The 24,075-nt window shown below is 51.9% G+C and overlaps 2 protein-coding genes across 13 annotated transcripts in view; both read left to right on the top strand.

Annotated features, from left to right (window-relative positions):
- ARMH3 (armadillo like helical domain containing 3) overlaps positions 1–2,499 on the top strand; it is a 177,780-nt gene extending 175,281 nt beyond the window's left edge. For all 5 annotated transcript variants that reach the window (XM_061403220.1, XM_061403215.1, XM_061403216.1 and 2 more), the window contains one exon: positions 880–2,499. In XM_061403220.1, the coding sequence (XP_061259204.1) occupies positions 880–972 (93 nt within the window). In that variant the 3' untranslated portion in view covers positions 973–2,499. The remainder of the gene's footprint in view (positions 1–879) is intronic.
- Positions 2,500–4,171: 1,672 nt separating this feature from the next.
- KCNIP2 (potassium voltage-gated channel interacting protein 2) lies at positions 4,172–22,992 on the top strand. 8 transcript variants are annotated; one of them, XM_061403227.1, is made up of 10 exons: positions 4,172–4,550; positions 18,156–18,251; positions 19,101–19,154; positions 19,819–19,943; positions 20,305–20,374; positions 20,519–20,589; positions 20,710–20,817; positions 21,007–21,111; positions 21,246–21,308; positions 21,601–22,992. In XM_061403227.1, exons 1-10 carry the CDS (start codon positions 4,478–4,480, stop codon positions 21,646–21,648), a joined length of 813 nt encoding a protein of 270 aa, XP_061259211.1. In that variant the 5' UTR covers positions 4,172–4,477; the 3' UTR covers positions 21,649–22,992. The 8 variants fall into 8 exon arrangements, with proteins under 8 accessions (XP_061259211.1, XP_061259216.1, XP_061259210.1 ...); XM_061403232.1 differs by having other exon boundaries at positions 4,180–4,550; positions 19,056–19,154; XM_061403226.1 differs by having other exon boundaries at positions 4,180–4,550; positions 21,246–22,992.
- Positions 22,993–24,075: the final 1,083 nt, after the last annotated feature.

Here is a 24,075-nt window from a genome sequence, read left to right as displayed (position 1 = left end):
CCTAAGACAGATACATGTTCTTTGTCTCCTTCCACCCCTGCTTTGTCTCTAGGCCAATGTTCACATCTATTTCCAATGAATGAATCCATCTGCTGATTACTCTTAGAACCCACTCAGAGCAGGGAGTTCGGCCTTCCGACTCCTTTCCCCTGCTGACACAGACAGGACTTCCTGAAAGGTTCTCAGTCTCTGGGTAGAAAGCCGTCAGTAGAGAGAACGTGGGGAGAATACAAGCAGACTTTCCTCTAAAGTGGGCAGGCATCTTTGGGGTATGGAGAGTGCTGGCCTAGGAGCTAAGAAACCTAGGTCCTGCTCCCACAGCTGGGACTTGCTGGCTATGTGACCTGTTCCTGGCTGTTGGCCTCTTTGAGTTGTACTCCTGCCATCCGTGCCAGACAAGGGCTGCATCTCCAAAGTCCTTTCCAACCAGAAAAGTAGATATATACAGAAGGAGGTTGAGGAGATGTGAAAAACGCCCACAGAGAGGGAGCTCCAGAGCAGGAGTTCTCTGGCCTCAGTTTCTCCTCCTCCATTAGACCACTGACTGGACCAGTCCCCCTCAGCCTGGCCAAGGCAAGGCCAGAGGCCTGACCTCGGCACTCCTTCGCTGTCTCTGCTTGTCTCTGCCTCATCAGGTTGTGCTCTTCTCACATCCACTCGAATTCTTTCTCTCAGCCTCTTTTTTCTTCCTGCCATCACAGAACTGTTCGCTCATTTACCTGCAGGGATGATAGATGCTAAGAGTTCATTTCCTGAGAGAGAAATTTCTAGCACTGCATCTTGGCCTTGTGCTTCAGGCACTGCCTCTACTGTTTGTAATGGACTTTTTCCTGTTTTTTCTCTGCCTGTGCCCTCCCATCTCCCCTCACCTTTTCCCAGGTTCGATCCATTAGCACCAACGTCCGGAGGAACCTGGCCTTCCACACACTCAGCCAGGAAGTCCTGCTCAAGGAATTCTCTACTATCTCCTGAAGCTGCCACGCATACCTGAGCAGCCACTGACTGCCCTTACCCACGAGGCTTCTGGGCTGGAGGGCGGGCCAGGGGCGAGGTCCTGTTGCCAAGGTTGGAGAAAAACACAGACACAAGTTCTATCAGTGGAGGCCGCGCTTCACTGGAGCTTGGACAGCAGGGGCCAGGATGGGCAAGCTAGGGATAATCTTATTTGGGGAAAGGATGGGTGGGCACAGGGAGACACCTCCAGAAATGTGGGGATTTCTGGGGTGGGCTTTCTGGACAACCCCTCATATTTCCAATTGAGATTACAAGTTATGGCTACTAACTAATTGTCAGGAGCTGTTGGGCAAGCCTCAGGGTGATGCCCACATCCATGGGGTCAGTGGCTCACCTAGGCTTCTGAAAACAGACTAACTCTCAGATGTAGGTGGAGCCAGTTCTGCTTCGTTTGAGCCCGGGGCTGAGCCAGCCCTGAAATCTGTGTCCCATGCCCCACCGGCACTTTGTCCAGTCATTAGGACCCTTAGCTCAGGCCTTGGGTGGGATAGTTATGGGGTACCTTCTTTCTATTTTCTGAATCCAGAGCTGACTCCTCTGCTGTCTGGCCACCACTTTCTGCATTTGATTCTTGGCACCAGGAATACCTGTGAGTGTTCCCCTGCCTTCCAGCCCATTGACTCTTCAGCACTACAGGGTCACAATCTTAGCTTTTCATTTTCAATCTGGTTTAAACTGTCTTTAGGGTATGTGTGTGAAATAAACATTGACAGGTTTTCTGAAGCCCTCAGGTGCCTACTTTGCTGGTTCCCTTTCCAGCAGTTTCCCCACCTCCTTAGCCACCCCCTCCTCTGGGAGCCTCTCTTGCCTCTACTGAGCTCCCCTCCACGTGGTCCACCCCCTCACCCGGCTGTTGTTTACATCCAGCCTGCCTGAGAATTTCCTCTGGGGAGGAATCTGTTCCTGCGGTGGTCTGGTGCCTGCAAGGGAGAGAGCTTGCCAGGGCCAGGCTCTGAAACAAGCCAGGTGAGCATCATGGAGAGGCCGACCTTTGAAAAGTTGGCCTGTGTTTCCTCCTCTGGACAGCCTCCATGGGACTACTGCTGTAGGCTTTCCCTGCCCCACAGCTGCCTTTGAAGTCGCTGCTCCTCTGAGACCCTCCCTTTCTAAAGCACTTTTTAAAGCCTTCAGGATGGTAGGCAGCAAGCAGCATAGGAAGAATCTGGAAGTAAATGCCAGAATCCAGCTGGGAGAGCAGGTCTGGGACCTCCCAGGCTACTCTTCCACTTCAGGTGTCTTTGGGATACTTGCCCTTCCTGGGAACCAGAGTTCCAGCTCCAACACTGAGCAAGTTCCAGAGAATCCACATTGTGCTGCCATGAATAATTGTAGATTCTTAAGATATCAGGGGCTGGGTCATCTCTGATGACTAGATGGATAGTTCAGCCTGGGGCATTTAGTGTTTTCCACATTGATGAACCTCAGAGGAGCAGGAGCTGGAAGCTGGTGGCAAATTGAAGTTATTAAAAATTTATTTGTATGGGACAGACTTTCTAGTGTCTTTTCTACTTCTCCTTAATCTCTGTTACTCAGAACTCCTTCCTCGATGACAGAGTTAAGGTAATCTCCCAGGTGCTGGTCTCACCTGGCTAGGGAACCCCTTATAGGCTCTGTTCCTCAGTCTCCTAGTCTTAGTGGAAACCAATTCAGTTCAGAAGTTGTAGCCTTCCTTGCCTTTTGAGTGGAAGAAGGAAGAGAATCCCTCTACCTCCACATGTGGTGGTAAGGAGGTGAACCAGCCTATTTGGGCTGCTTCTCGATTCCTTTCAGGCTTCCCTGTGAAGTGAATAAAGGCAGGTCCAGGGCATGGGGCAATAAACAGAGCACTTCTTGCCCTCCATTTTAAGGACCCATCTCTTGGCCCATTTAAATATGCCTATGCTCAGAACGCCACATAAGAGTCCCATCTTTTCCTGGAATTTAACCCCCAAAGGAACTGCCCATGCCCTGTCCCTGCACCCATGTCTGTACCAGGTCTGTGGCAGACCCTCCAGAGCCAGGGGAAAGCCAGGAATTGGGCATTGCTCCCAAAATAATCCTTCCTTCAGCTACTTGTCCCTTTCTCATGCCGGAACTCTCACCACAATTCCTGCTGGGTTAATTGAATCAAGTGCTTGGAAATTAATCCAATTGAAAAGATTAAATGTGCTGAGGTCACTTCAGCTGAAGCTTACCGTCTCAGCAGGTTACTCCTCTGGGGGAGCAATTGGGTAGGCAGGATTACCTGGGACACTGCCACCATACCATGAAGACACATCAGACATTGCCCCCCACCAATTCTCATGGCATTTGGGGGGTTCATGGGGTTGGAGCCCAGGAAGCATTGTCGGGAAGGTCAGACAAGTAGGCTTAGCCATTCAGTCGCCATTACTGGCATCTGGAGATGGCCCAGCCCTATGCCTGCCCCTTGCTTCAGAAAAGGAGCTAATCTAAGGGAAGGAGCCTCATAACAAGGACATTGCCCCCACCTTTGCCTGCATCGCCAGACCCCTTAATTATTTCCCAGATCCTCTGGAAATCAGAGGGAATCTAGGACAGGGCAGGTGATGGAATAGAGCAGGGCAGGAAAGTTGAAAGAGAAAAAAGGAACAAAAGAGCAAGAAAGTCTTGAGAAACTGACCTGGTTCAGTCTTTATTTTCTTTTTCTTCCCAGTTGGCTAGCAGAGGTCATTAGATCATGGCAGAAGGCACCCTGAGAGCAAATAGGGCCCAGAGACAGGGTTCTGCAGTGGGTGAGGGTAGGGGTCCTTATGAGAGAAAACTATAGTCCACTGGCCTGAGATGAGCCTGCCTTAAAGGCTGGCTGACCTTTACATTCCCATTCCCCCTTCAAGCGGGCTGGGCAGTGGTGGGGGCCACAGACACTCACACGCCAAGAACCATAGAGAAAATAGGGGCTGGCCAGTGCTGAGGGTAGGAGCAGGAGTGCTGAGAATCGGCCGGGGAATCCTCACAGTGGGGCCTTTCTGGCCCTGCACCCTCCTCCACCCCCAAGACCCGGGGGTTCAGGTTTAGGGGGTAGTGTTGCCAGAGAGCTGGTCTCCTTCCCCGCACTTCTCTGCTCACCCTTTCTTTCACCGGGTGCCTCCTCCGAGCTGCAAAGAGGAGGGGGCGGGGGTAGGGGGAACCAATCCCGGCAGCGCCAAAGGGGGGAGGTGGCGGTGACAGCCGCGGGGAGGGGGCGGGAAGAGAGGCGGCTCGGCTCCAGCTCCGCGCTCTTCTCCGCTCTGCCTCCGGCTCTGCGCTCACCCACTGCCCAAGCCTGCCGCTCCTGCCCCAGTACCCCGAGGTGAGCCCTAGACACCGGAGATCCCCTGGCTCCTCGCCCCAGCCCGGACTCTCCGTACCCCAGCCCCCGAGAGCACGCTACGCCGCCAGGGGGCGCCGTGTGAGCTCCCTATCCCTGCCACCCGGCGCCCCCTCCCACGGCCCAGGTGGGGACGGGAGGGGGGCGCCGGGGGCCATGCGGGGCCAGAGTCGTAAGGAGAGTTTGTCCGATTCACGAGACCTGGACGGATCCTATGACCAGCTCACGGGTGAGTCGGTGGCTTGGGGGTCGGGGGCGGAAGAGGATAGATTACATCTCCCCTAACCCTTAAGTTCCTGTGACCCCTGCCAGGCCCTTACCCACACTCTGACCCATTACCAGGCACCCTCCCAGCAGTTCTGGGCAACAGGACACTAAGGTTCAAAACCTTGGGTTCCGCGGGGGATGGGGATTCAAGGGAGAGCAGGTGGGCAGAGGCAGCAGGTGTGGGAATGCGTGACACAAGGCTAGGAGGGGGTCTAGAGTGGGAGGTGTTACATGTGTGAGCACCTGTCATTCTGTGTGTGTCTGTGTATATATGTGTGTGTGCGCCTCCCACAGCTGGTTGCCATGTGCCCTGGGCTTGGTGACAGCCAGAGTTAGTGTGATTGCGTGTGACTGTGCAATTGTATGATCCTGTCAGATGTTTCAGTGAGGTTGTGTAGGACCCAGATTGTACTAATGAAGTTGTTTTGACCATGTATCTGTTCTGTGTGCAACTCTGCTTTGTGTGATTCTGTATGAAATGCCATGTGACTACCAGTATGTGTCAGGGTTTCACTTTATGGTGGTATGCCTGTTTGTAAGACTTTGTGACTGTGAACCTCCTGGGACAAGCATGTGTTGAAGTGGGCTGTGTTGTTTTGTGATTGTGAGACTGGTTATATTGGTGTTTGATACTGATTGTGTACTTCATGTGGTGATGTCTGCAGTGGGGTTCTGTGTCTATGACAGATCTTACCCTTGCTGCCTCTCTGGCTTCCTAGTGCAAAAAGGGGTTCTTAGTGCACACCATTGCTTCTCCATGTTTTCCACAAACAGCCCAGTGGACCTGAGGAGGGACTTGCATCCATCTACCCAGCCTGGCTTCCAGGAGTGACACCCAGCTCCTGTGGGGAGGCTTTGGTTAATGCTGGGTCAGTTCCCCCACCCAAAGTATTTAGAGGTCATTCTTAACAACTGAAGCTCCTTCAGCCCCCAACAGCCCTCCCAAAACTTCACCCAAACCTGGAGGAAAACACACCCTCTTGCTTCCCCTCCAGACCCAGAGATAGAAGCTCTAGGCCTGGGAAGTGCCATGTGGCCTCTTCTTATAAGTATCTTCCAAACCACTTTGCTGCCCAGGCATCCTCTCTCTCCCACACTGGGGAGATATGTGAGACCAGTACATCTGTGCCTGTGCATATTCCTGGGTTTGGTAGGCAGATCCATGTGTTTGTGTGGGTGACTGTGTCACCTTGTGTACATTTCCATGTACGTGTGTTTCTGTCTCATTGTGCAGCCAACCCAAGAACTCCAACAGAGAACAGGAGGGAGACTGTCTCCCCTGTGTCTGAAGACAAGCTGAGAAGGTGAAGGGAGGCCAAGATCCATGCCTGTCTAGAGGAGCGAGGTTAAGACTTGGGGATGCCAAGAGGACTAGGTGTGACTCACCCACCCTAGAGAGGTTCTAGTCCCTAAGCCCAGACTCCCAGAAGAGGGAGCCCTTCCACTCAGGCAGGCCTCAGATGTGACCTAAATGAGTTTCAGACCCCAGTGGATTCCAAAGGTCCAGCTGACAAACTCTGCTATGAACTCTGTTCTCAGTAGCAAGGGCCCCAGGGCCCTTATTAGCACCACATCAGTCAGTGTTTGCTTCCTGCTTTAACTGATTCTTCCGCTTCACTTGGGCTTCCCTGGTAGCTCAGTTGGTAAAGAATCTGACTGCAGTGCAGGAGAACGGGGTTTGATCCCTGGGTTGGGAAGATCCACTGAAGCAGGGATAGGCTACCCACTCCAGTATTCTTAGGCTTCCCTTGTGGCTCAGCTGGTAAGGAATCCGCCTACGATGAGGGAGACCTGGGTTCAATCCCTGGGTTGGGATGATCCCCTGGAGAAGGGAAAGGCTTCCCACTCCAGTATTCTGGCCTGGAGAATTCCATGGACTGTAGAGTCCATGGGGTCGCAAAGAGTTGGACACAACTGAGTGACTTTCACTTTCAGTGGAATCATCCCCTCCCCACTTGGCTGTTTGAATCAGAGATTAGGTAGAAGTGGGGAAGCCCTTGCACTGGAAGATGAAGGAATGGAAGTGTGAATGCCAGCTCTGTTTGACTTTTGCTCTCTGGGCCTCACTTCTCTCATCTGTAAAATGGGCAATACTACTACCTCCCTACCTCCCAAGGGAAATACAAAGTTCAAAAGTTGACAAGCATCAAAGAATTGTGTTCCACGTCAGCATCCACACGACTTGGAAAGTGGGAATAAAGACTACCAGGAGCTCTCCTTTCGAAGGAGGGCTTATCTTTAGCAGGAGATAAATGGGGTTGGGAAGCCACTATTAATGCGTTGGGTGTCTGGAGACGCTTGAGCTGAAGCCCTAGGGGAAGTCGTTGTCCGCGGTGCTGAAGCGCGTGAAAGGCGGAAGTGTCGCACTGCTATTCGGGTTTCCAGTGTTCCTTGTGCAGGCGGGATTCCTTGGATCGAACCTGGGGGTGTTCTTCGATTTCAGTCATCCAAGCCTATCAGGCTGACAGGGAGGAGGGGGCGCTAAAATCATACCTCAAGGTATTCTGGGTTGCCCCAGCCGCTTTCCTTACCCCACCCCAGGCTCAAAACAAATCTGAGAGATACTTGAGGAGAAACCAGTCTGAGCCCCGCCCTGCATTCAGCCCCTCCAGTCTTCCCAGCCCGTCAGGACCGTTTGGCAGTGCGACGAGGTGAGAAAAGGCAGTAATCAGCGGTCGTTCTGTCCAAGCTGGAATCAAGGAAAGAACTGAAGAAGGTGGGAGAGTTGGGACCTGGCTGGCCAAGGCCTGAACTCAGTCCCATTCTGAGATCTTCAGAGTCGCTTCTGTCTGGTCATAAATATTGTTCCGAGATTGGGGCGCCCCCGTGTGGTCTTAGTGAAACCATGCTTGCAGAGCTGATTCCAGATGGGGATGTGGCCAGATTAGGTTCCACGAAGTTCAGAGGTGACTCTCACCTCCTAAATGTAGGATTTTCAGCCAAAATTTTGGAATCCCAGTCGGAGGAGTGGGATCTCCATAAGCTCTGTTAAATGGTGTTAGTGGGCCCTGGAAGGGTTTACTTTGGTTATAACCACATAGGGGTGAGTCTAGGAAAGGGGTCAGGGCCAGGACTTCGGGTAGGGGGCTTTTCCTCGATGCATTTGGCTGACAATCAGCATATGATGGGAAAGTGTGAACCCGCTGAACCAGGACATAGCGACACAGAACAGTTCTATGCCAGACATTCAGAGCCAGAAGCCAGAGATAGTAGGGGCACGTCCCTGCCATCCCTCTGCCATCCCAATACACTGGGCATTTCCTCCTCTTCCCTCCTATTCCCGCACCCATTGGTCCAGGAAGTATGGAAGTGTGGAGAGTTGCCATGACAACTAAGTCCTCTAACCCTTCCCCTTCTCTGTCAAAAATGGGAAGAGGAGGGGGCGACGCGGCAATAAAAGATAATGTTTTCACTCTCCGGATCCTTTTTCAAAAACCATGGGTGCTCCCTTCCCCACGGGAAATGCAGAAAATGTTCCCAAAGAAGGCTCTGAGGGACAGTGCGTGCTGCCCCTTTCCCGCCCCTCCCCAGTGTGAGAACTTTGGGGGCAGGTGCTTCAGACGATGGGGGCCAGGGTGAGTTCCCCTCTTATGACCTGGAGAGGACAGGAAGTGGAACACGACTCGACTGCCTGAGACTCCAGTCCTTGTGGGTTCGGCCCTCCTGCGCCGCCCACACGGGGCCCACTCCTTGGGGGCGGAGATCAGAACGCCCCGAGCCTTGGGGGCGGAGCTTGGCCACTGTGCTCTCGGCAGGACCATGAACAGATGCCCCCGCAGGTGCCGGAGCCCGTTGGGGCAGGCAGCGCGATCCCTCTACCAGCTGGTGACTGGGTCACTGTCGCCAGGTATGAGGAAGGGAGGAAGGGTCTGGATCCCTGAAAAAGTAAGCGAAGAAGTGAAATAGGAGCTTTACAGAGATGGGGAGAAAAAGGGTCCCTCGCAGAGATGGAAGGGGCAAGATCCCTCAAAGAAAAGGGTTTAAAGGACAACACACCAACAGAAGTGGAGCTTGGGATAGGGTCCCTTAAAGAGAAGGTGGGGGACATAGTAATCTTCAAAGGGGAAAGGACAAGAGGCATCACGGTTCCTTGTGGAGGAATGGTGGAGGAGGGGGCAAGGCTTCTCGATGAGAGCAGAGGTGGGGACCTCAAGCAGGTGGATATGGGAGATAAAAGGAGGGAGATAGGGATAAAAGGAGGAAGCTTTCAGCAGGCGGGGAAAAGGCAAAACCCTTTACTGAATTGCTTAGTTTAATGGGATCTTAAGATGACTAGGGGCAGTGTGCAGAAAGAAAAATATCCTGAAGTAGGACTGGACCAACGTGAACTCAGCTAGTTAGTTTATGCATGATGGGATGGATAGACTTGTGTGGCATAAGAATTTCATGTCACTGTTTTGTCTATCTCTGGGAATCTGAATTAAGGGGGTTTGTAGATCACTGGGGTTGTGATCACTGGGGCCATGCATCCCTGGGGTTCCATATCCCTGGGATTCTGTGACACTAAGACTGCACATACTGGAAGTCTGTGCTTTAGAGTTGGGTTAAGGGTTCCTGAGTCACAGTAAGTTAGTTGTGTAGACTTCACAAGGTTGTACCTTGGTGTGGGATTTGTGGGATTTATATGGCATGTGGATTGTGGGTATCATATAAAGGCACTGCTGAGATTATGCACACTGTGGGTTTAGCTGCCTGGGTAGGGCCCAAAACACCCAGCATCCCCTCCTCACCTGGCCTGGGGAGACCAAAACAACCTAGCCTGTGGCATTCTGGGATCTGTAGTTCACTGGCTCTTGCCACAGTATCCTCTTGAGCCCCTGGAGTATAAGCAGGCCTCTCCTTACCATGTGCTCCCAGAAGGAGGGGCCATGGGGCTGAGCCAGAGTCATACTTGGATGTCTCTTGGAGAGCATGTGTCCTCTGAGCCCCTGCTTGGGCCTGTCTCAAGTGACAGATGGCTGGAGCCAGGCAGAGCCAGCTCTCAATCATAGCAGGCATGACTTCCAGGCCCTAAAATAGCCCCAAGGCCTAGGGAGGTCATTAATCACCCGATGCAGCTGGGGTCTGCTGTGTCCTAGCCTGGCTGGGGATGGAGAGGGGCCCCTGGCTGGGGATGGAGAGCCAGTTCTTCACTGGCTGGGTCCTTCACTAGGGGAGAAAGGGCAGATAGGAAAGTGGGCCAGTTACCTAGTATGGACCCCCCTTCAGAAGGCAGTTTTTCTCTGGATTTGAACTTCATAAAGTAAATGAGTCAGTAATAGGGATATTTCTGTGGTGAGATTTGAGGGACCTAAGGAAGAGTTCACCTAATGCTTCAAGATAATTTCCCTTCAGCCCTCACTCTGCCAGAAGAGCTTGCATTAAGACTTCATTCCTCTGGATGAAGAGCCAAGTGCCAGAGGGATGCCTGGGGAGGACAGACCTGGGCAAGTTTCTCACAAGGCTCAGAGCCTTGAGAGGTCTCTGAGTAGGGGGAAGAGAGAGCCTGAAAAGCAACTTGCTCTTTCACTTCTACTAGGTCCTCCCACCAGAGGCATCTGAAGGGTGAGGGTAAGGGTTAGAGGGAACAGAAAGGTCCATAGACAGGACAACTGGCTGAATGGTTGTCCATCTGTCCATCTGTGAATCAGCAGCAGAGAGAAGAGAGATGCTGCTATGCTGCCTCTTTCAATTCAAATAGTCTGGCTTGGGATCAAAGGCTTCATGGAATTCACCCCCTTTTTGGTCTTATCACTCATAGCTCCCCTAATACTAACTAAGCTGCAGTCACTCAGGATTCCTTGACCCCCATACACGTTGGAGAGACAGACTGAAGGAGCTGGCAGATCACTGGTTCAAGTCTTGGTCGATTTTTTATCATCTGTATTGTCATGGGAAAGTCACTTCTCTTTGAGCTTCAGTTCCTTCATCTGCAAAATGGGTATAGTTCTACTCTATCTGACCATGTCAACTGTAATAATAGACTGCTAATAGGTCTGTTATGAGAACTAAATGAGATAACATGTGCAAAGTATCAAGAACATAAAGCATGCTCAGTAAATGTTGGGCCCTTTGTTAAGGCAGACTGCTGATCTTTTTAGCCATCCTTAAAGAACCAGCTCAAAAAATACCCTTTTCAGGTTTTTCCTGGCCTCCCAGTTAGAGCTCATTTCATGGTTCTTGAATAGTTCCTTGTGGACACACAACAAATATTTTTTCAATGAATAGTTGCCTTATAGTTCTGTCAATGGCTATCTCTCCCTGCCCAGGAAGCCAGAACCCTGTTTGGTTCACCTTTGTTGCACAGGCACTGGCTCAGAGCCTGGCATTCAATTTGTATATGTCCAATATTTTTAATATCATTGCCCTCTAGGAGCTGAGAATCTAATTGAGGAAACAGGATTGATCCAGAAAGACCTGAGTTCAAATTTGCAGCATCTTTTCTTAGCTAGGTGACCTTGGGTGAGTTCCTTTACTTCTCTGGACCTCATAGTGAAATGGGCACAATACTTTTCATCTGCCTACTTCATGGGGTTGTCATGAGAAGCCATGGAAGTAACAGTGTTTGTGGAAATACTTTATAAGTTGTTAAGAGCTGTAGAAATGTAAGCAGGGGGATGTCTGTTATTAATAATAGCAGCAAACAATTATAAACAGTTACTCTGTGCTTGGAATTATTCTGACAGCTTTCCATGTATTAGTTCACTTAGGAGGGCCTCAAAACCATACGAGGTAGGAAACTGAGGCACACAGAGATTAAGAACTTGCCCAGTTAATTGCAAGTGGCAGATCTAAACCCAAGGAACCTGGCACCCTCACCCACACTATTTCCTACCATGCTATGCTGCCTCTGACTTCCCTGGTGGCTTAGACTGTAAAGCGTCTGTCTACAATGCGGGATACCTGGGTTCAATCCCTGGGTCAGGAAGATCCCCTGGAGAAGATCCCCTGGAGAAGATCCCCTGGAGAAGGAAATGGCAATCCACTCCAGTACTATTACCTGGAAAATCCCATGGACAGAGGAGCCTGATAGGCTACAGTCCATGGGGTTGCAAAGAGTTGGACACGACTCCTTTTACTGTTCCCACTAATAACATTACAGATTTAGGTTCTGAGTTTTGAGGGTCTAACAGTGAGTACGGTAGAATTTCAGGTAGCTAGGAGCCTGCTAAAATCCCATGGAAAAGGAAATGGCAATCCACTCCAGTACTATTGCCTGGAAAATCCCATGGATGGAGGAGCCTGGTAGGTAGGCTGCAGTCCACGGGGTCGCTAAGAATCAGACACGACTGAGCGACTTCACTTTCACTTTTCACTTTCATGCATTGGAGAAGGAAATGGCAACCCACTCCAGTGTTCTTGCCTGGAGAATCCCAGGGACGGGGGAGCCTGTTGGGCTGCTGTCTATGGGGTCGCACAGAGTCCGACACGACTGAAGCAACTTAGCAGCAGCAGCAGCAGCAGGAGCCTGCTGAGGGCTGGAGGTTCTGAAGAAAAGGGAATTTAAGCTGTCTCTAACGGACAGGTAAGAATGTAGGGCAGGAGAGCAGAGGGTGGGCATTCCAGGCAGAGGGACTAGCAGGAGCAGAGGTAAGAAACAGCAGAGTTTTCTGTGTCTGGGGGACAGTGAGGAGGCCAAGCTGGCTCAAAAAAGAGATCTGCTGATGAGAGTGGAGGAAGGGTATTAAAAGCCATCTATGGATTTTGGATGGTGAGAGGGAGATACTGAATATTTGCTCATTTTATCTGTAAACCCTTCAAAGGTGTGAGAAACCAAAAACAGTCCCTGAGTTGACTTCTTCCTGGAGGAAGGACGGGGGAGGGGCAAGCTCTTGCCCAGTCATTCCCACACCTTCCCAAGGATGTTGGGAGAAGGAAGGGGTAAGATACATGGTGTGAGATGAAGGCCTGACCCCCAGTGGTGGCCTTGTAGAACTGCAGATCCGTGAACCTCAAATGAAGCAGTAAGGACTGGCACCCATCTCCAAGTTGAGTTCAGTCACTCAGTCCTGTCCGACTCTTTGCGACCCCATGGACTGCAGCATGCCAGGCTTCCCTGTCCATCACTAACTCCCGGAGCTTACTCAAACTCATGTCCATCAAGTCAGTGATGCCATCCTCTGTCTTCTCCTTCTCCTCCCGCCTTCAATCTTTCCCAGCATCAGGGTCTTTTCAAATGAGTCAGTTCTTTGCATCAGGTGGCCAAAGCATTGGAGTTTCAGCTTCAGCATCAGTCCTTCCAATATTCAGGACTGATTTCCTTTAGGATTGACTGGCTTGGTCTCCTTGCAGTCCAAGGGACTCTCAAGAGTCTTCTCCAGCACCACAGTTCAAAAGCATCAATTCTTCAGCACTAAGCCTTCTTTATGGTCCAACTCTCACATCCATACATGACTACTGGAAAAATCATAGCTTTGACTAGACGGACCTTTGTTGGCAAAGTAATGTCTCTGCTTTTTAGTATGCTGCCTAGGTTGGTCATAACTTTTCTTCCAAGGAGTAAGCGTCTTTTAATTTCATGGCTGCAGTCACCATCTGCATTGATTTTGGAGCCCCCCAAAATAAAGTCTGTCACTGTTTCCATTGTTTCCCCATCTATTTGCCATGAAGTGATAGCACCAGGTGCTATGATCTTAGTTTTCTGAATGTTGAGTTTTAAGCCAACTTTTTCACTCTCCACGTTCACTTTGAAGCTGACACACAGTCATCTCAGAGCTGTATAGGGAGGGAAGGGTCCTTCTGGGGTTAATCCTCCTACACTGGGCCTCCAGTGTGGGCAAGCTGTCTATGAAGGGAGCCACTGTAGAGTAGTGTAGTGTAAAGTGCAGGCCCAGTCAGGATGGCTGAAAATTGAAGATCTGACACTTACTGATCTTGGAGATTTGCTTAAACTCCTTTTGCCTAGTTTTCCCACCCATAACAGTACCTCATTCATAGGTTTATTGTGTAAATTCAGTGCGATGATGTCACACTGCACATTATCTACCACATACTGAGTGCTCAGTCCCTCACCAGATGTGGCAGTAGCCCAGAGGCTGGTGTCTTCTGGCTCCTTGGCTCAGCAAGCCTCTGTCCACCTGCTACCACACACCACCACCTGGAGGGAGACCGGAAGATGGGGGAGGAGCTCCAGGAATGCACCCGGGCTGGGTGACTCTCTTGGAAGGTTCAGGTTTCCCTCTAGCCCTGGATTTCTCCTGTCAGCTCTGTGAAGATTCCCAAAGAGCAGGCAGGACTTTGGCAGCTCCAGAGTGAGGCCCCTGCCAGAAGGAAAGGGAGAGCACACCCTTCCTTTCCCGATCTTCCCAACCCAGGGATTGAACCCAGGTCCCCCACACTGTAGGTGAATTCTTTACCAATTGAGCTATCAGGGAAGCCCTTCCTCTCCCAAGGAAGTTGATTCTCTGGGTCCTAAAGTCAGCTTCAATGAGTCCCCTCCCCAGAGGGTCATGTTAGGGCTAACCGGCCTTTTTCCCCTGCCCAGGCTATTGGACCTAATCCTCCCTCCCCTGGACCTCAGTTTCCCTGTCTGCGGGGGGAAGAAGATTGCTTCCCACCTCTTAGTCTCCATGGCAACCTTGATCAATGTAGGTGGTGTCCTCCTGACTGGAGAGGTCACTGCCTTCTCCTCCCTTATGTTTTCATACAGTTTCATGTGGATACAATTACACAACCACTGCAGACCCATATTCCTAATTATAGGATACATCCATATTACCAATCTTCAGACCCCCACATAACAACCTTGCTAAAATATAGATACCTCACACTCTGTACAAACTCAGAAATACTCCAACACACTCACACATACCACAGACACCCAGGTTACATACCCACATAGACCACACACATCCCTAAGACAGGTGCACAATCGTGTAAACACACAGAGACATATATAAGAGGTACACATTCTCTGCACACAAACACAGGAATATATACACATGAAGACACCCAGACACCCATAACATATTCTTACGCATGTACAGTTCCTGGTTTCTCTGTCGTACACACACACACACACACACACAAACACACACACACACGCATGCACACACTGCCCGCCCCTGACTTCTAAGCATAGGTCTTCCCTCTGCCCCTTTCTTTGGCACAGAGTAGCCACAGGGTGTCTGAGGGAAGCTGTCCTCAGGGGCAGAGGCAAGTTACTGCTCCTCCTCTGGCCTGGCCTGGGCCGTATCCTTCACACCAGAAGCTCTGGAGGAGATATCAATTTATAGGCTGAAGTGGTCCCCGCGAAGAGGAAGAGGCTGTGGCTGGGAGGCCTGTGGCTGGGAGGCCTGTGGGGAGGCGGGGTAAGGGGGGAGAGGGAGGAGATCCGGGGAAGGAGCAGGAAGGGAGACTGCAGGCGGTCCTGCTCAGTCTGGGGAGCCTGAGGGGGAGGAAGTGTGAGTAGGGCAGGCCAGCCTCAGCCTGGGGGGCCATGCCCCAGGCCCACCATGAACCTGGAAGGGCTGGAGATGGTCGCTGTGCTTGTGGTCCTCGCTCTGTTTGTCAAGGTCCTGGAGCAGTTTGGTCTCTTTGAGCCTGTCTCCTTGGAAGGTAACGTAGGTATCTGGGCATGTCTGGTCTGCTGGCTAGAGGGACAGTGCCTGCAGGGTTGGGGACTTTATGACTAGGGTGGGGGCTGCAGGGGTAAGCAGGTTAGTGATGGGATGGGGCATCTGGGGGAGGGGAAGAGAGAAGGTGGGGGAGTAGGACATCATGGAGAGGTAAAGAGGGGGACTCAAGGGGTGGATCTGGGGAGGAAGAGAGGGAATCTGGAGGACTGGGTGTCTCAGGGAGGTGAGGAAAGAGGGCCAGGAGGCAGGGAGGTGGTGAGGGGTACAGCATGGGGGTACGGGGACTGGGGATAAGGAGAAACTGGAGGAATGAGGAAAAGTCTGGAGACAGGCAGAGGTATCTGGAATAGAGGAAGGAGGTTCTGGGAATCCTGAGATAACACCAGACTTCTGTGGGGGCGGTCCCCTTTTGGGGTCATGGACCCACAGTGGCTCTGAAGGTGTGTGACTCTCCACACCTCCATCCTTGCAGGTTTGGGTCCCAGTATGTGTGGACTCAGTGTGTGAGAGATACAGGGGGTGGTGTGACTGGGTTTCACATGTGTAAGAAAGGACAAAATGTGTGACTACTTGAACCTGTGTATGTGACAGGGATGTGATTGTGTCTGAGCGACAGTGTGTGTAGCTTTATGCCATGGCAAAGATACCTGAGGGGCACAGAGTGTGTGGCTGAGCCTCTCAGGGTATCTGTGTGTGTGGCTATTCCCAGAGTTCCTGAGGATATGCCAGCTCCATACCCAAGGCAAAGGATGGGACGGGTTCTGGAGGGACAGGAGTTGGGGATACTGTGACTGAAACATTCATAGATCAACTCTGGTAGGAGGGTGAGGGGTGGATCAGATCAGGGACCCTGTTTCCCAAGACCCCCTGCCTCTCCTAGGTCCTCTCAGGATCTGAGGGCAGAATGGGCTCCAGAGCCTAGACATTGTGGGTGGGAAGTCAGTTCTCCATCTGACCCCAAAGTCAAGTGGGAAGAGTGATACTGAAGGTAGAGAGGGGAACATGTTCTGCCTTCTCCAGGGATTTTTAGCCTCTCATTTTTCATACCAAGAACTGTGCAGCTTCATAGCATGGCTGTTCCCCAGTTCCATTATGGACAGGAAAACAGGCAAGAACCATGATAAGAGGACTGCAGGGTAGACACGTGGGAGAACTGAAAAGATGTAAAGGGAGTTGAGGTCAAGAAGAAGGCTCACGAATTGCCTGCTTTAGGGTTCAGAAAGAGCAGAAAAGTCTTAGTCTACCGTCCATCCTCTGCTGCATTTATTGGAGTGGGGTGAGGTGCAGGGATTGGTGTTGGATGCATTGAGATTCATTCAGTCCTGAAAAGATGAAGTCAGTTGGGATCTAACTTGCCATCCCCTTTAGACTGTTGGTGCAAGAAGGGGGTGGACATCCAAGGAAACGCAGGCATCCTGTCTGCTGAAGGCACCCCCTTTCTCTCCCCAATTCAGAAGAGCCTAGAGGAGACTGAGTCCTTGAAGCAGGCAGGGGACTGGATGGGGGCATGTGTGAAGAGGGGGAGGCTGGGAGAGGCGTGGGAGCCATCCCCCAGTCCAGAGGCTACTATACTACCGGAGGCCCCCCCCGGCACAATAGGCTTTGGGAAACCAAAGTCTGGGCTAATGGAGCCCTGGGCCAGGGGCCAAACCGCCATCAATCACCCACCCAGCTCACTGCCTCCCTCCCTCCGCTCCATAGCTCCAGGGGAGAGAGGACAAATGGGAGAGAGAGGAGGTGCCAACTTCAAGCAGTTCCCTCCTGGGAGCAGAGCATCTTCCTGAGGGCAGAGCCTGGCTTGGGAGGTGGGGCCTGTAAGGGAGCTGGGGTGTCAACCTACCACTAAAGGAAGTTGGGTCCCTCCAGGAATGGACTGAAGCCAACTTCAGTCAGTGTGCTCCAGTGAGCTCTGACCCTGGAGTCTGGAGGTGGGTGCAGCCAGGAGACAGACAACAGGGACTTGCAGGGTCTCCCTGGGATACAATTGGAGCCACAGGATACAAATGTAAGTAAGGGGAAGTGAGGGGAACTGTGATTTGTGGACTCTGGATAGTCCTACATGACAACAAAATACTCATCTCCAAGGTCTGTCATTGCCTCAAAGTTTGCTATCATTTCACCTTCAAAGAGTAAGTCATACTGGAAAGGACTGGGAGGGGACACACTTTTAGGGTGGATGAATTAGCTGAGAACTCTACTCTGCTGGCATGAAGATTCTAGGTGCCTTGAAATGAGGGATTATAGGAAAGAAAGGTGGGTGTGCCCAGGGCAAATGCAGGTTCTGAGGGTAAGGTGCACCTTAGGTATCTGGTGCCATGGGCACCTAGGTCACAATATGATATGAGCAGGATGACCATACTGTGACATGATGCCCCAGGGTCATTGTGTGTTCTTTGTGTGGTTTGATCAATCATGCTGTGTGTAAGATGGCCTATATGGCCTACATGTCTGTCTGGTTTTTCCTGGGTCAGTCACATTTATGTATGTTTGTATTAAAGAGTAAGTACTAGGTCAAAGTAGGTGTGTGTGTGTGCATGTGTTGGGAGGCCACTGGGTTTGAGTGAGGTGCTGGGTATCAAGCTGTCCCTGTGTGGCATCCATCACTCTGTAATTTATTGTTCTATGTATACACACCTGTCACTGGATATGTGTATGTGTGAGAGAGGTGTCCTTGGGTTGGACATCATCCTCAGAGGTCCAGCTATATAGCACTGGAGCCAAGGACACTGGGTCAACAAAGACTGAGGCCAATATGCCACTTCTCCCCGCCCCCGCCATCTTGCTGTCCCCAGCTGTGTCTCTTTATACAAGGTGCCCGAGCCGTCTTGGTGGACCTTCCGTGCCTGTGAAACCCACTGGACTCCCCTAACCGGCCCCAGCTACTCTCTCCACCCCCCATCTTCCCCCAACACCCACCCCCAGCCGGGGTTGATTTGTGATGATGGGGAGGGTACAGGGAATGGAGGGACAGCGGGGTTAACGTTCCCTCCCGGGGTCTTCTCTCTTCCCAGGCCACCCTCCAGGGCCCACTAAAAAAGCGCTGAAGCAGCGGTTCCTCAAGCTGCTGCCATGCTGCGGGCCCCAAGCCCTGCCCTCAGTCAGTGAAAGCAAGTGCCTCTCCTGTGCTTCCGGGGGTGGGGCCCGTGTGTATCTGGGGTGTAAGGAGTGTGAGAGTGCGTGTGGGCGTGACCAACTTGGCAGAGGTGGGCTGGGCGCTGGCTGACGAGGGGGCGTGATTACCCAGCGAATGTGTGGGCGTGGTCAGCATGGAGGCGGGGCCTGAGTGTCTGTGGGACATCAGGGTCTGTGAAATGGGCGGGATCTGGATTTGGGGGCAAGGTCAGTGTGACTGGCTGAGGTGTCTCTGATACTGTGAGTGTGGCCACGGTGGCAGAGGTGGGACCAGGTGGCTGTGAGGGTCTGTGCATGGGGTTGTTGTCTGGCCGCCCTCCCCGTCCTTGGGCATGTTTTGGACTTTGAGAGGTAGGTCACCAGTGCCTTGACTAGACGGATACAAGTGTAAGAGCCGAGTCCACCTTCCTTCAGATACCAAGATACGGGAGTTTTCTAGGACCAGCCTGGTCCCCAGTAGAGTGACCTCGCTTTGTCTGTAGACCTCAGTTTCCTCGTTTGGGCCTTGTCCACCTCACAGGATTATACATGCTGCATTTTGCAAGCTATAAAGACTCGGTTTGTAGTCATTACTTGAGAATATCATTGTGTTTGATTCTGCTGGGTCCCACATGGGGGTAGATTCCGAAAAAGGATAGGTGTGATATGCATAAGGTCCGATTTGTGTTTGTGCTCATTCGTTACGCGTGCCTTTGCGTGCACGAGGAGATGGGGAGTGTGCATTGTAACAAGCAGGTCTGTGAGATTTGCTGTGAGTGTGAGGGGCGAGGTGTGTGCAGTTGGCCGGGTCTTCCGCTTTCTCGGTGACAGTTCGCTCCCTTCAGCATTAGCCGCCCCAGCCTCCCTCCGCCCCCACAGACCCCGCCTGCTGGACCCAGGTGACTTATTCTCCTGGTGGGGGCGGGTGCGGGGAACTTTGGGAGCCTGGGTTGGGGGCATCTGCCTGGGGACTGGATGTTGGGAACTGGGGTGGGACTGAGATGGGCCTGGGGTGGTGGCCTTCTCTAAGGCACATACGGGTGTGGCAGGAGTTGGGCTATGGATGGGGCTTGGCTGGAGCTGGGCGGGGCATGGCTCGGGCATGGCTGGGATAGCTGAGATGGGGCTTGGCTGGAGGGCTGGGTCTGGGCAGGGCAAGGGTAAGGCTGGGCGGATCTGAGTTTGGTAAGGGAAGGCCCAGAGTTCCCACCCTCAGAAGCCCCTTCTCCAACCCAGTTTTCCTGCTCCTGTCCTGGGATGAAGATGGGACTGGGGCCTTCCCCTCCAACCAGGGATCAAGGGGCCAGGGGCCAGCGCTGACTCAGACCGCTGGCTCTGGGGCCAGGCCTGGCCCTGGACTAAGCCTGCTGATTAACTTCGAAGCTGACTTGGTGTCTTCTTTCCTTGCCTTGAAGTCCTTGGCTCGGGATCAGGGGAACTGGCAGGCTGGTCTCCTGCGTCGGAGATGGGGGGGTTGGATAGTTAAGTGATTTTGAAGAGGGGTCATGGGGGACAGGCCTGAGGCGCGGCTGTCCCCCCCGCCCAACCGCCCCCACCCCGCAGACAGCGTGGAGGATGAGTTTGAATTGTCCACCGTGTGTCACCGGCCCGAGGGTCTGGAGCAGCTGCAGGAGCAAACCAAATTCACGCGCAAGGAGCTGCAGGTCTTGTACCGGGGTTTCAAAAACGTGAGTGCAAAACTCAGTCTAACTGGGGAGGGGCGGGGTCTGTGCAGGACTTTTCTCGCTTCTGGGAGTGAGAGCGATGGGGAGGGGAAGGGACAGCTCCTAGATAGGCGTGCCTGCCAGTTTAAGAAGGGAGCCTATAGACTGGCCTGTCTGCTCTGTGCTTTTTATTTGTGCACTTGGGAGAAGTCTTCCCTCCAGTGGAAGAGCTACATGGTGAGCCCCCTAGAGACGCAAAGACATCCCTCCTCTCTGGGCGTCTCTGACCACCGAGAGTGGGGTGGGAACGTGGGTGAGCAGATGGGTGGTGAGTGGAAGAGGGTTTCTTCCTTCAGTCTGCTTTCCCTCCCCATCCTCCCCACAGGAATGTCCCAGTGGAATTGTCAATGAGGAAAACTTCAAGCAGATTTACTCTCAGTTCTTTCCTCAAGGAGGTAAGGAGATAAGTCCTTGGGGAGAGGTTCTGGAGGGGTTGGAAATGCCAAGTGAATGGGGTTGGCAGAGCCCCACAGAGGTAGGGAGGTAGGAAATCTGCTCCTGTCTGGAAGCAAGCTTGCTTACCCACACTTATCCTACAGACTCGAGCACATACGCCACTTTTCTCTTCAATGCCTTTGACACCAACCATGATGGCTCAGTCAGTTTTGAGGTGAGCTGGAGGAGGTGGGCCAGGGAAGCATGCTTCCTGGGACATCAGGGCCAGGCTAAACCCAGAGAGAGGGTTGAGTGAAGGTACCTGAAGACTCATTTTCCCCTGCCCCCTTCCTAGGACTTTGTGGCTGGTTTGTCGGTGATTCTTCGGGGAACCACAGATGATAGGCTGAACTGGGCCTTCAACCTATATGACCTCAACAAGGATGGCTGTATTACCAAGGAGGTGGGGGGCAACTGAAGAGCTGGGGGTGGGGGGTTATATGTGTATGGGGATGGGCACAGGGCCCTCGGGTGGGGACGTGACCCAAATATGCGTCATCAGCAAGGGCTGACGTCTGCCCCAGGCCCCAGGCCTTCTAGTTAGGAGGCTGGAGGCTCTGAGGAGGGATCCTCTTCTCTCTTGGTCTAACAGGAAATGCTTGATATCATGAAGTCCATCTATGACATGATGGGCAAGTACACGTATCCTGCACTCCGGGAGGAGGCCCCAAGGGAGCACGTGGAGAGCTTTTTCCAGGTGCCTGGGACAGGGCAGGCTGGGGTTTGGAGTGAAAGGAAGGAGGCAAGGTCCCAGCAGGGAACTTACCTGAGTTCTGCCTGCCTCTTTCCTGTCATCTCTCCTGTTTTCTCTACCTGACTACCTTTTTGCAGAAGATGGACAGGAACAAGGATGGCGTGGTGACTATTGAGGAATTCATTGAGTCTTGTCAAAAGGTACAGGGCCCTGCCCTCTACATTTCCCTGATCTCGACTCAGGGCCTGATTCAATGATGTAGGAGAAAGCTCCTTTGGGCAAAGTACCATCTCCCTAACTACCCCCAATTCTGAATCCTTTTCCTTCATAACCTGGGGAGGCCTGTCCCTTCCCCACCTCTCTGATTGTCTCCTTCTTCACTGCCTCTCTCTGTCTCTGAACGTCCCTATTTCTGAATCAGTGTTCTCCCTTTCTCTGATAAGCTCTTTTTCTTTCTTTCTCTCCAATTTGCCTCTCCCACCATGGCTACAGGATGAGAACATCATGAGGTCCATGCAACTCTTTGACAATGTCATCTAGCTCCCCAGGAGAGGGGGTCAGTTGCCCTGGGGGGACCATGCTCTAGCCCTAGTCCAGGTGGACCTCACCCTTCTCTTCCCAGGTCTGTCCTCATCCTAGCTCTACCCTGGGGGCTATAGGAACCCAAGAGCCTGGGGATTTGGTGGTCCATACAGCTGGAGCTGAGGAGGGTAGGGAGTGGGCAGAGTGTATCTGTGGGGGTGTTCTCGACTCCCAACAGCTCCCCTTTCCTGCCTGAAACTCAGTGCCGAGGTTGCCCTGTTATGGGAATTGAGTGGTCCTTCCCCTCCCACCCCCCAACTGAGAAACCACAACACTAGGCAAAATTTCTCCTGCTATGGTGCTTCCTCCATCCCTGATCTCATAAACATTTCCCCTAAGATTCCCTTATAAAAAGGCTCTTCTGTCCTTGCCACTGACTGGCCTTTTAGGCCAGGGCCTTTGACAGTGCTGTAGGAGGGGGTCAAGAATGTGGAGGGAGTAACCTTGGGCCTAAGCCAGTGGGTAGGCCCTAGGAGGCAATTGCGGTAGAGAGCAGAAAGGCCTGGGGATTGTCAGTGACAGCATACCAGGCTGTAGCTTTGAGCTCTACAGGTCTGCCACCCCAAGCCATCAGAATATGTGTTTCCAGGCTCTTCAGAAAACCTTGGAAATATACCCAGAAATTTTCCATATACTCCTCAGTATCCCAGGAGAACTTGGGATCTGGGTTTTGGCAGATCCCTGGAATTTCTTCCTCTCCTTCCTTCCTGTTTGGGTAGTGGTGGTGGCAGCAGGGGGAAGATGGGTGGGAGCTGCTTGACTGATACCTGCCAAAGTTTCAGCCTACCTTCTCTGATGACTACAACTTAAGATTTCATTTGCCATTTCCTCTAGACCTGGAGGCATGGAGTAAGTCAGGGACCACCCTGTGGATGCCTTAGGAGAAAAAGGAAGGAAGGAGGCAGACATAGCATTTGAACCCAGTGTGGGGGCATTTTTGAGAATTTTTGATATACCCAGGCTCTATTCCTGCCTCCCCACATAGCCTCCTCATAGCCCACTCAGAGTTTCCTCTTGCTCTAGTCAATCTACCCAGAGATGCCCCTGAGCACACCTTGATGGCAGGGACCATAGGATCCAGGTCCCACCTCACTGTCAGCAGCCCTGCCACACTGCTACCCTTTAATATATCTGCTTGTCCCATTTAGCTCACTTTCCCAGTCAGCTGTGAATTGAGGCGGAGGGCACCCAAGAAGCCCCCTTCCCCATGAGAACACTGTTGACTACTTTGCATTTTTGGTTCCTCTGTAATTTTTGTAAAATAAGAAATCACCAGATCCAATAAAACACAATGGCTATGCACAGGTTGCTGTCTCTGCCTTTTTGTCCCTCCTTCCCCACACATAAACTCACAACCCCTAACTCATACAGCCTTTTAGATCCCAAAGACAATGCCTCCTTTCCTAGAGTATGGCCAACCCTTGGCGGGAGATCAAGTCACATGTTCTGGAAGGGTTGGAAACCTCCTGGACCTTAGAGAGGCTCCTGAATCTCCCTCATCCTTGGAGGAGACAAGGAAGAGAAAGATGATTGATGTCCCAAAGACTATGCCAAGCCAGCTGTCTTTTGGCTAAACATTCTTTCAAGTCAAATCAAGAATTTCTAATTTACATATTAATACATCTTAGTTAATTTCAAAATGCTTTTAAGAGGGGAATTCCCTTTAGGTTCTAATGAAAGTTCCTTTGTGTAAACATTCCAGCTAGTATAGATGTACATTTGTGTCTGTACTCTAGCCAAGAATGATGGGGGAGCAGATGAAGCGGACCAAGGACAGGTCACCACGGAGCAGTTGACACAAAGGGTAATAGAAGCTCCTGTGTGGGGTAGGAACCTTTCTTTGTTCTGCTCCTGGAGAGGGGCTGCCAATGCTAAGTTCCTCCCATCCTTTCTCTAGGGCAGTGTTATGTGGTAACTAAGCTTTACAGTCCATATAAGGGGGATCAGGCCTTCTCTTCCAACATTGTACATGCACACATTGATAAGATCAAGGGAGGGGTGTGGTGTCTAAGAAACAAAACCTTACTTCCAGAGTTCTTCATTTTGTCATCTGTTTTTGCTGCTCACATCATCACACAGCTGTCTGCTCCTTAGGTCCTTGGGTTTCTTTGGGTCACAACCCCTCTGTAGGATCTAATTAAATTTGTGGACCTACTGTCTAGAGGAAAAAAATAGCACAGTTTTCCATATATTTTTGTGTCCCTGAAGCCCATCCATGGGCCCTAATGAAGAACCTATGATCTAGTCCACCTCTCAGTCTTCCATTGTACAGAAGAGGAAACAGGCCCAAAGAGCAGAGAGGACTTGCTCAAGATCAACCGATGAGTTTATAGGAGGGTTGATACTAGACTCAGTCCCCCAAATCTCTGTCCAGGGTGGCCTTGG

The sequence above is a fragment of the Bos javanicus genome, chromosome 26, assembly GCF_032452875.1.
Source record: "Bos javanicus breed banteng chromosome 26, ARS-OSU_banteng_1.0, whole genome shotgun sequence".
NCBI classification, from domain to species: domain Eukaryota; kingdom Metazoa; phylum Chordata; class Mammalia; order Artiodactyla; family Bovidae; genus Bos; species Bos javanicus.
The sequence above is the reverse complement of the archived record's forward strand: the minus strand, read 5'-3'. Positions and strand labels throughout refer to the sequence as shown.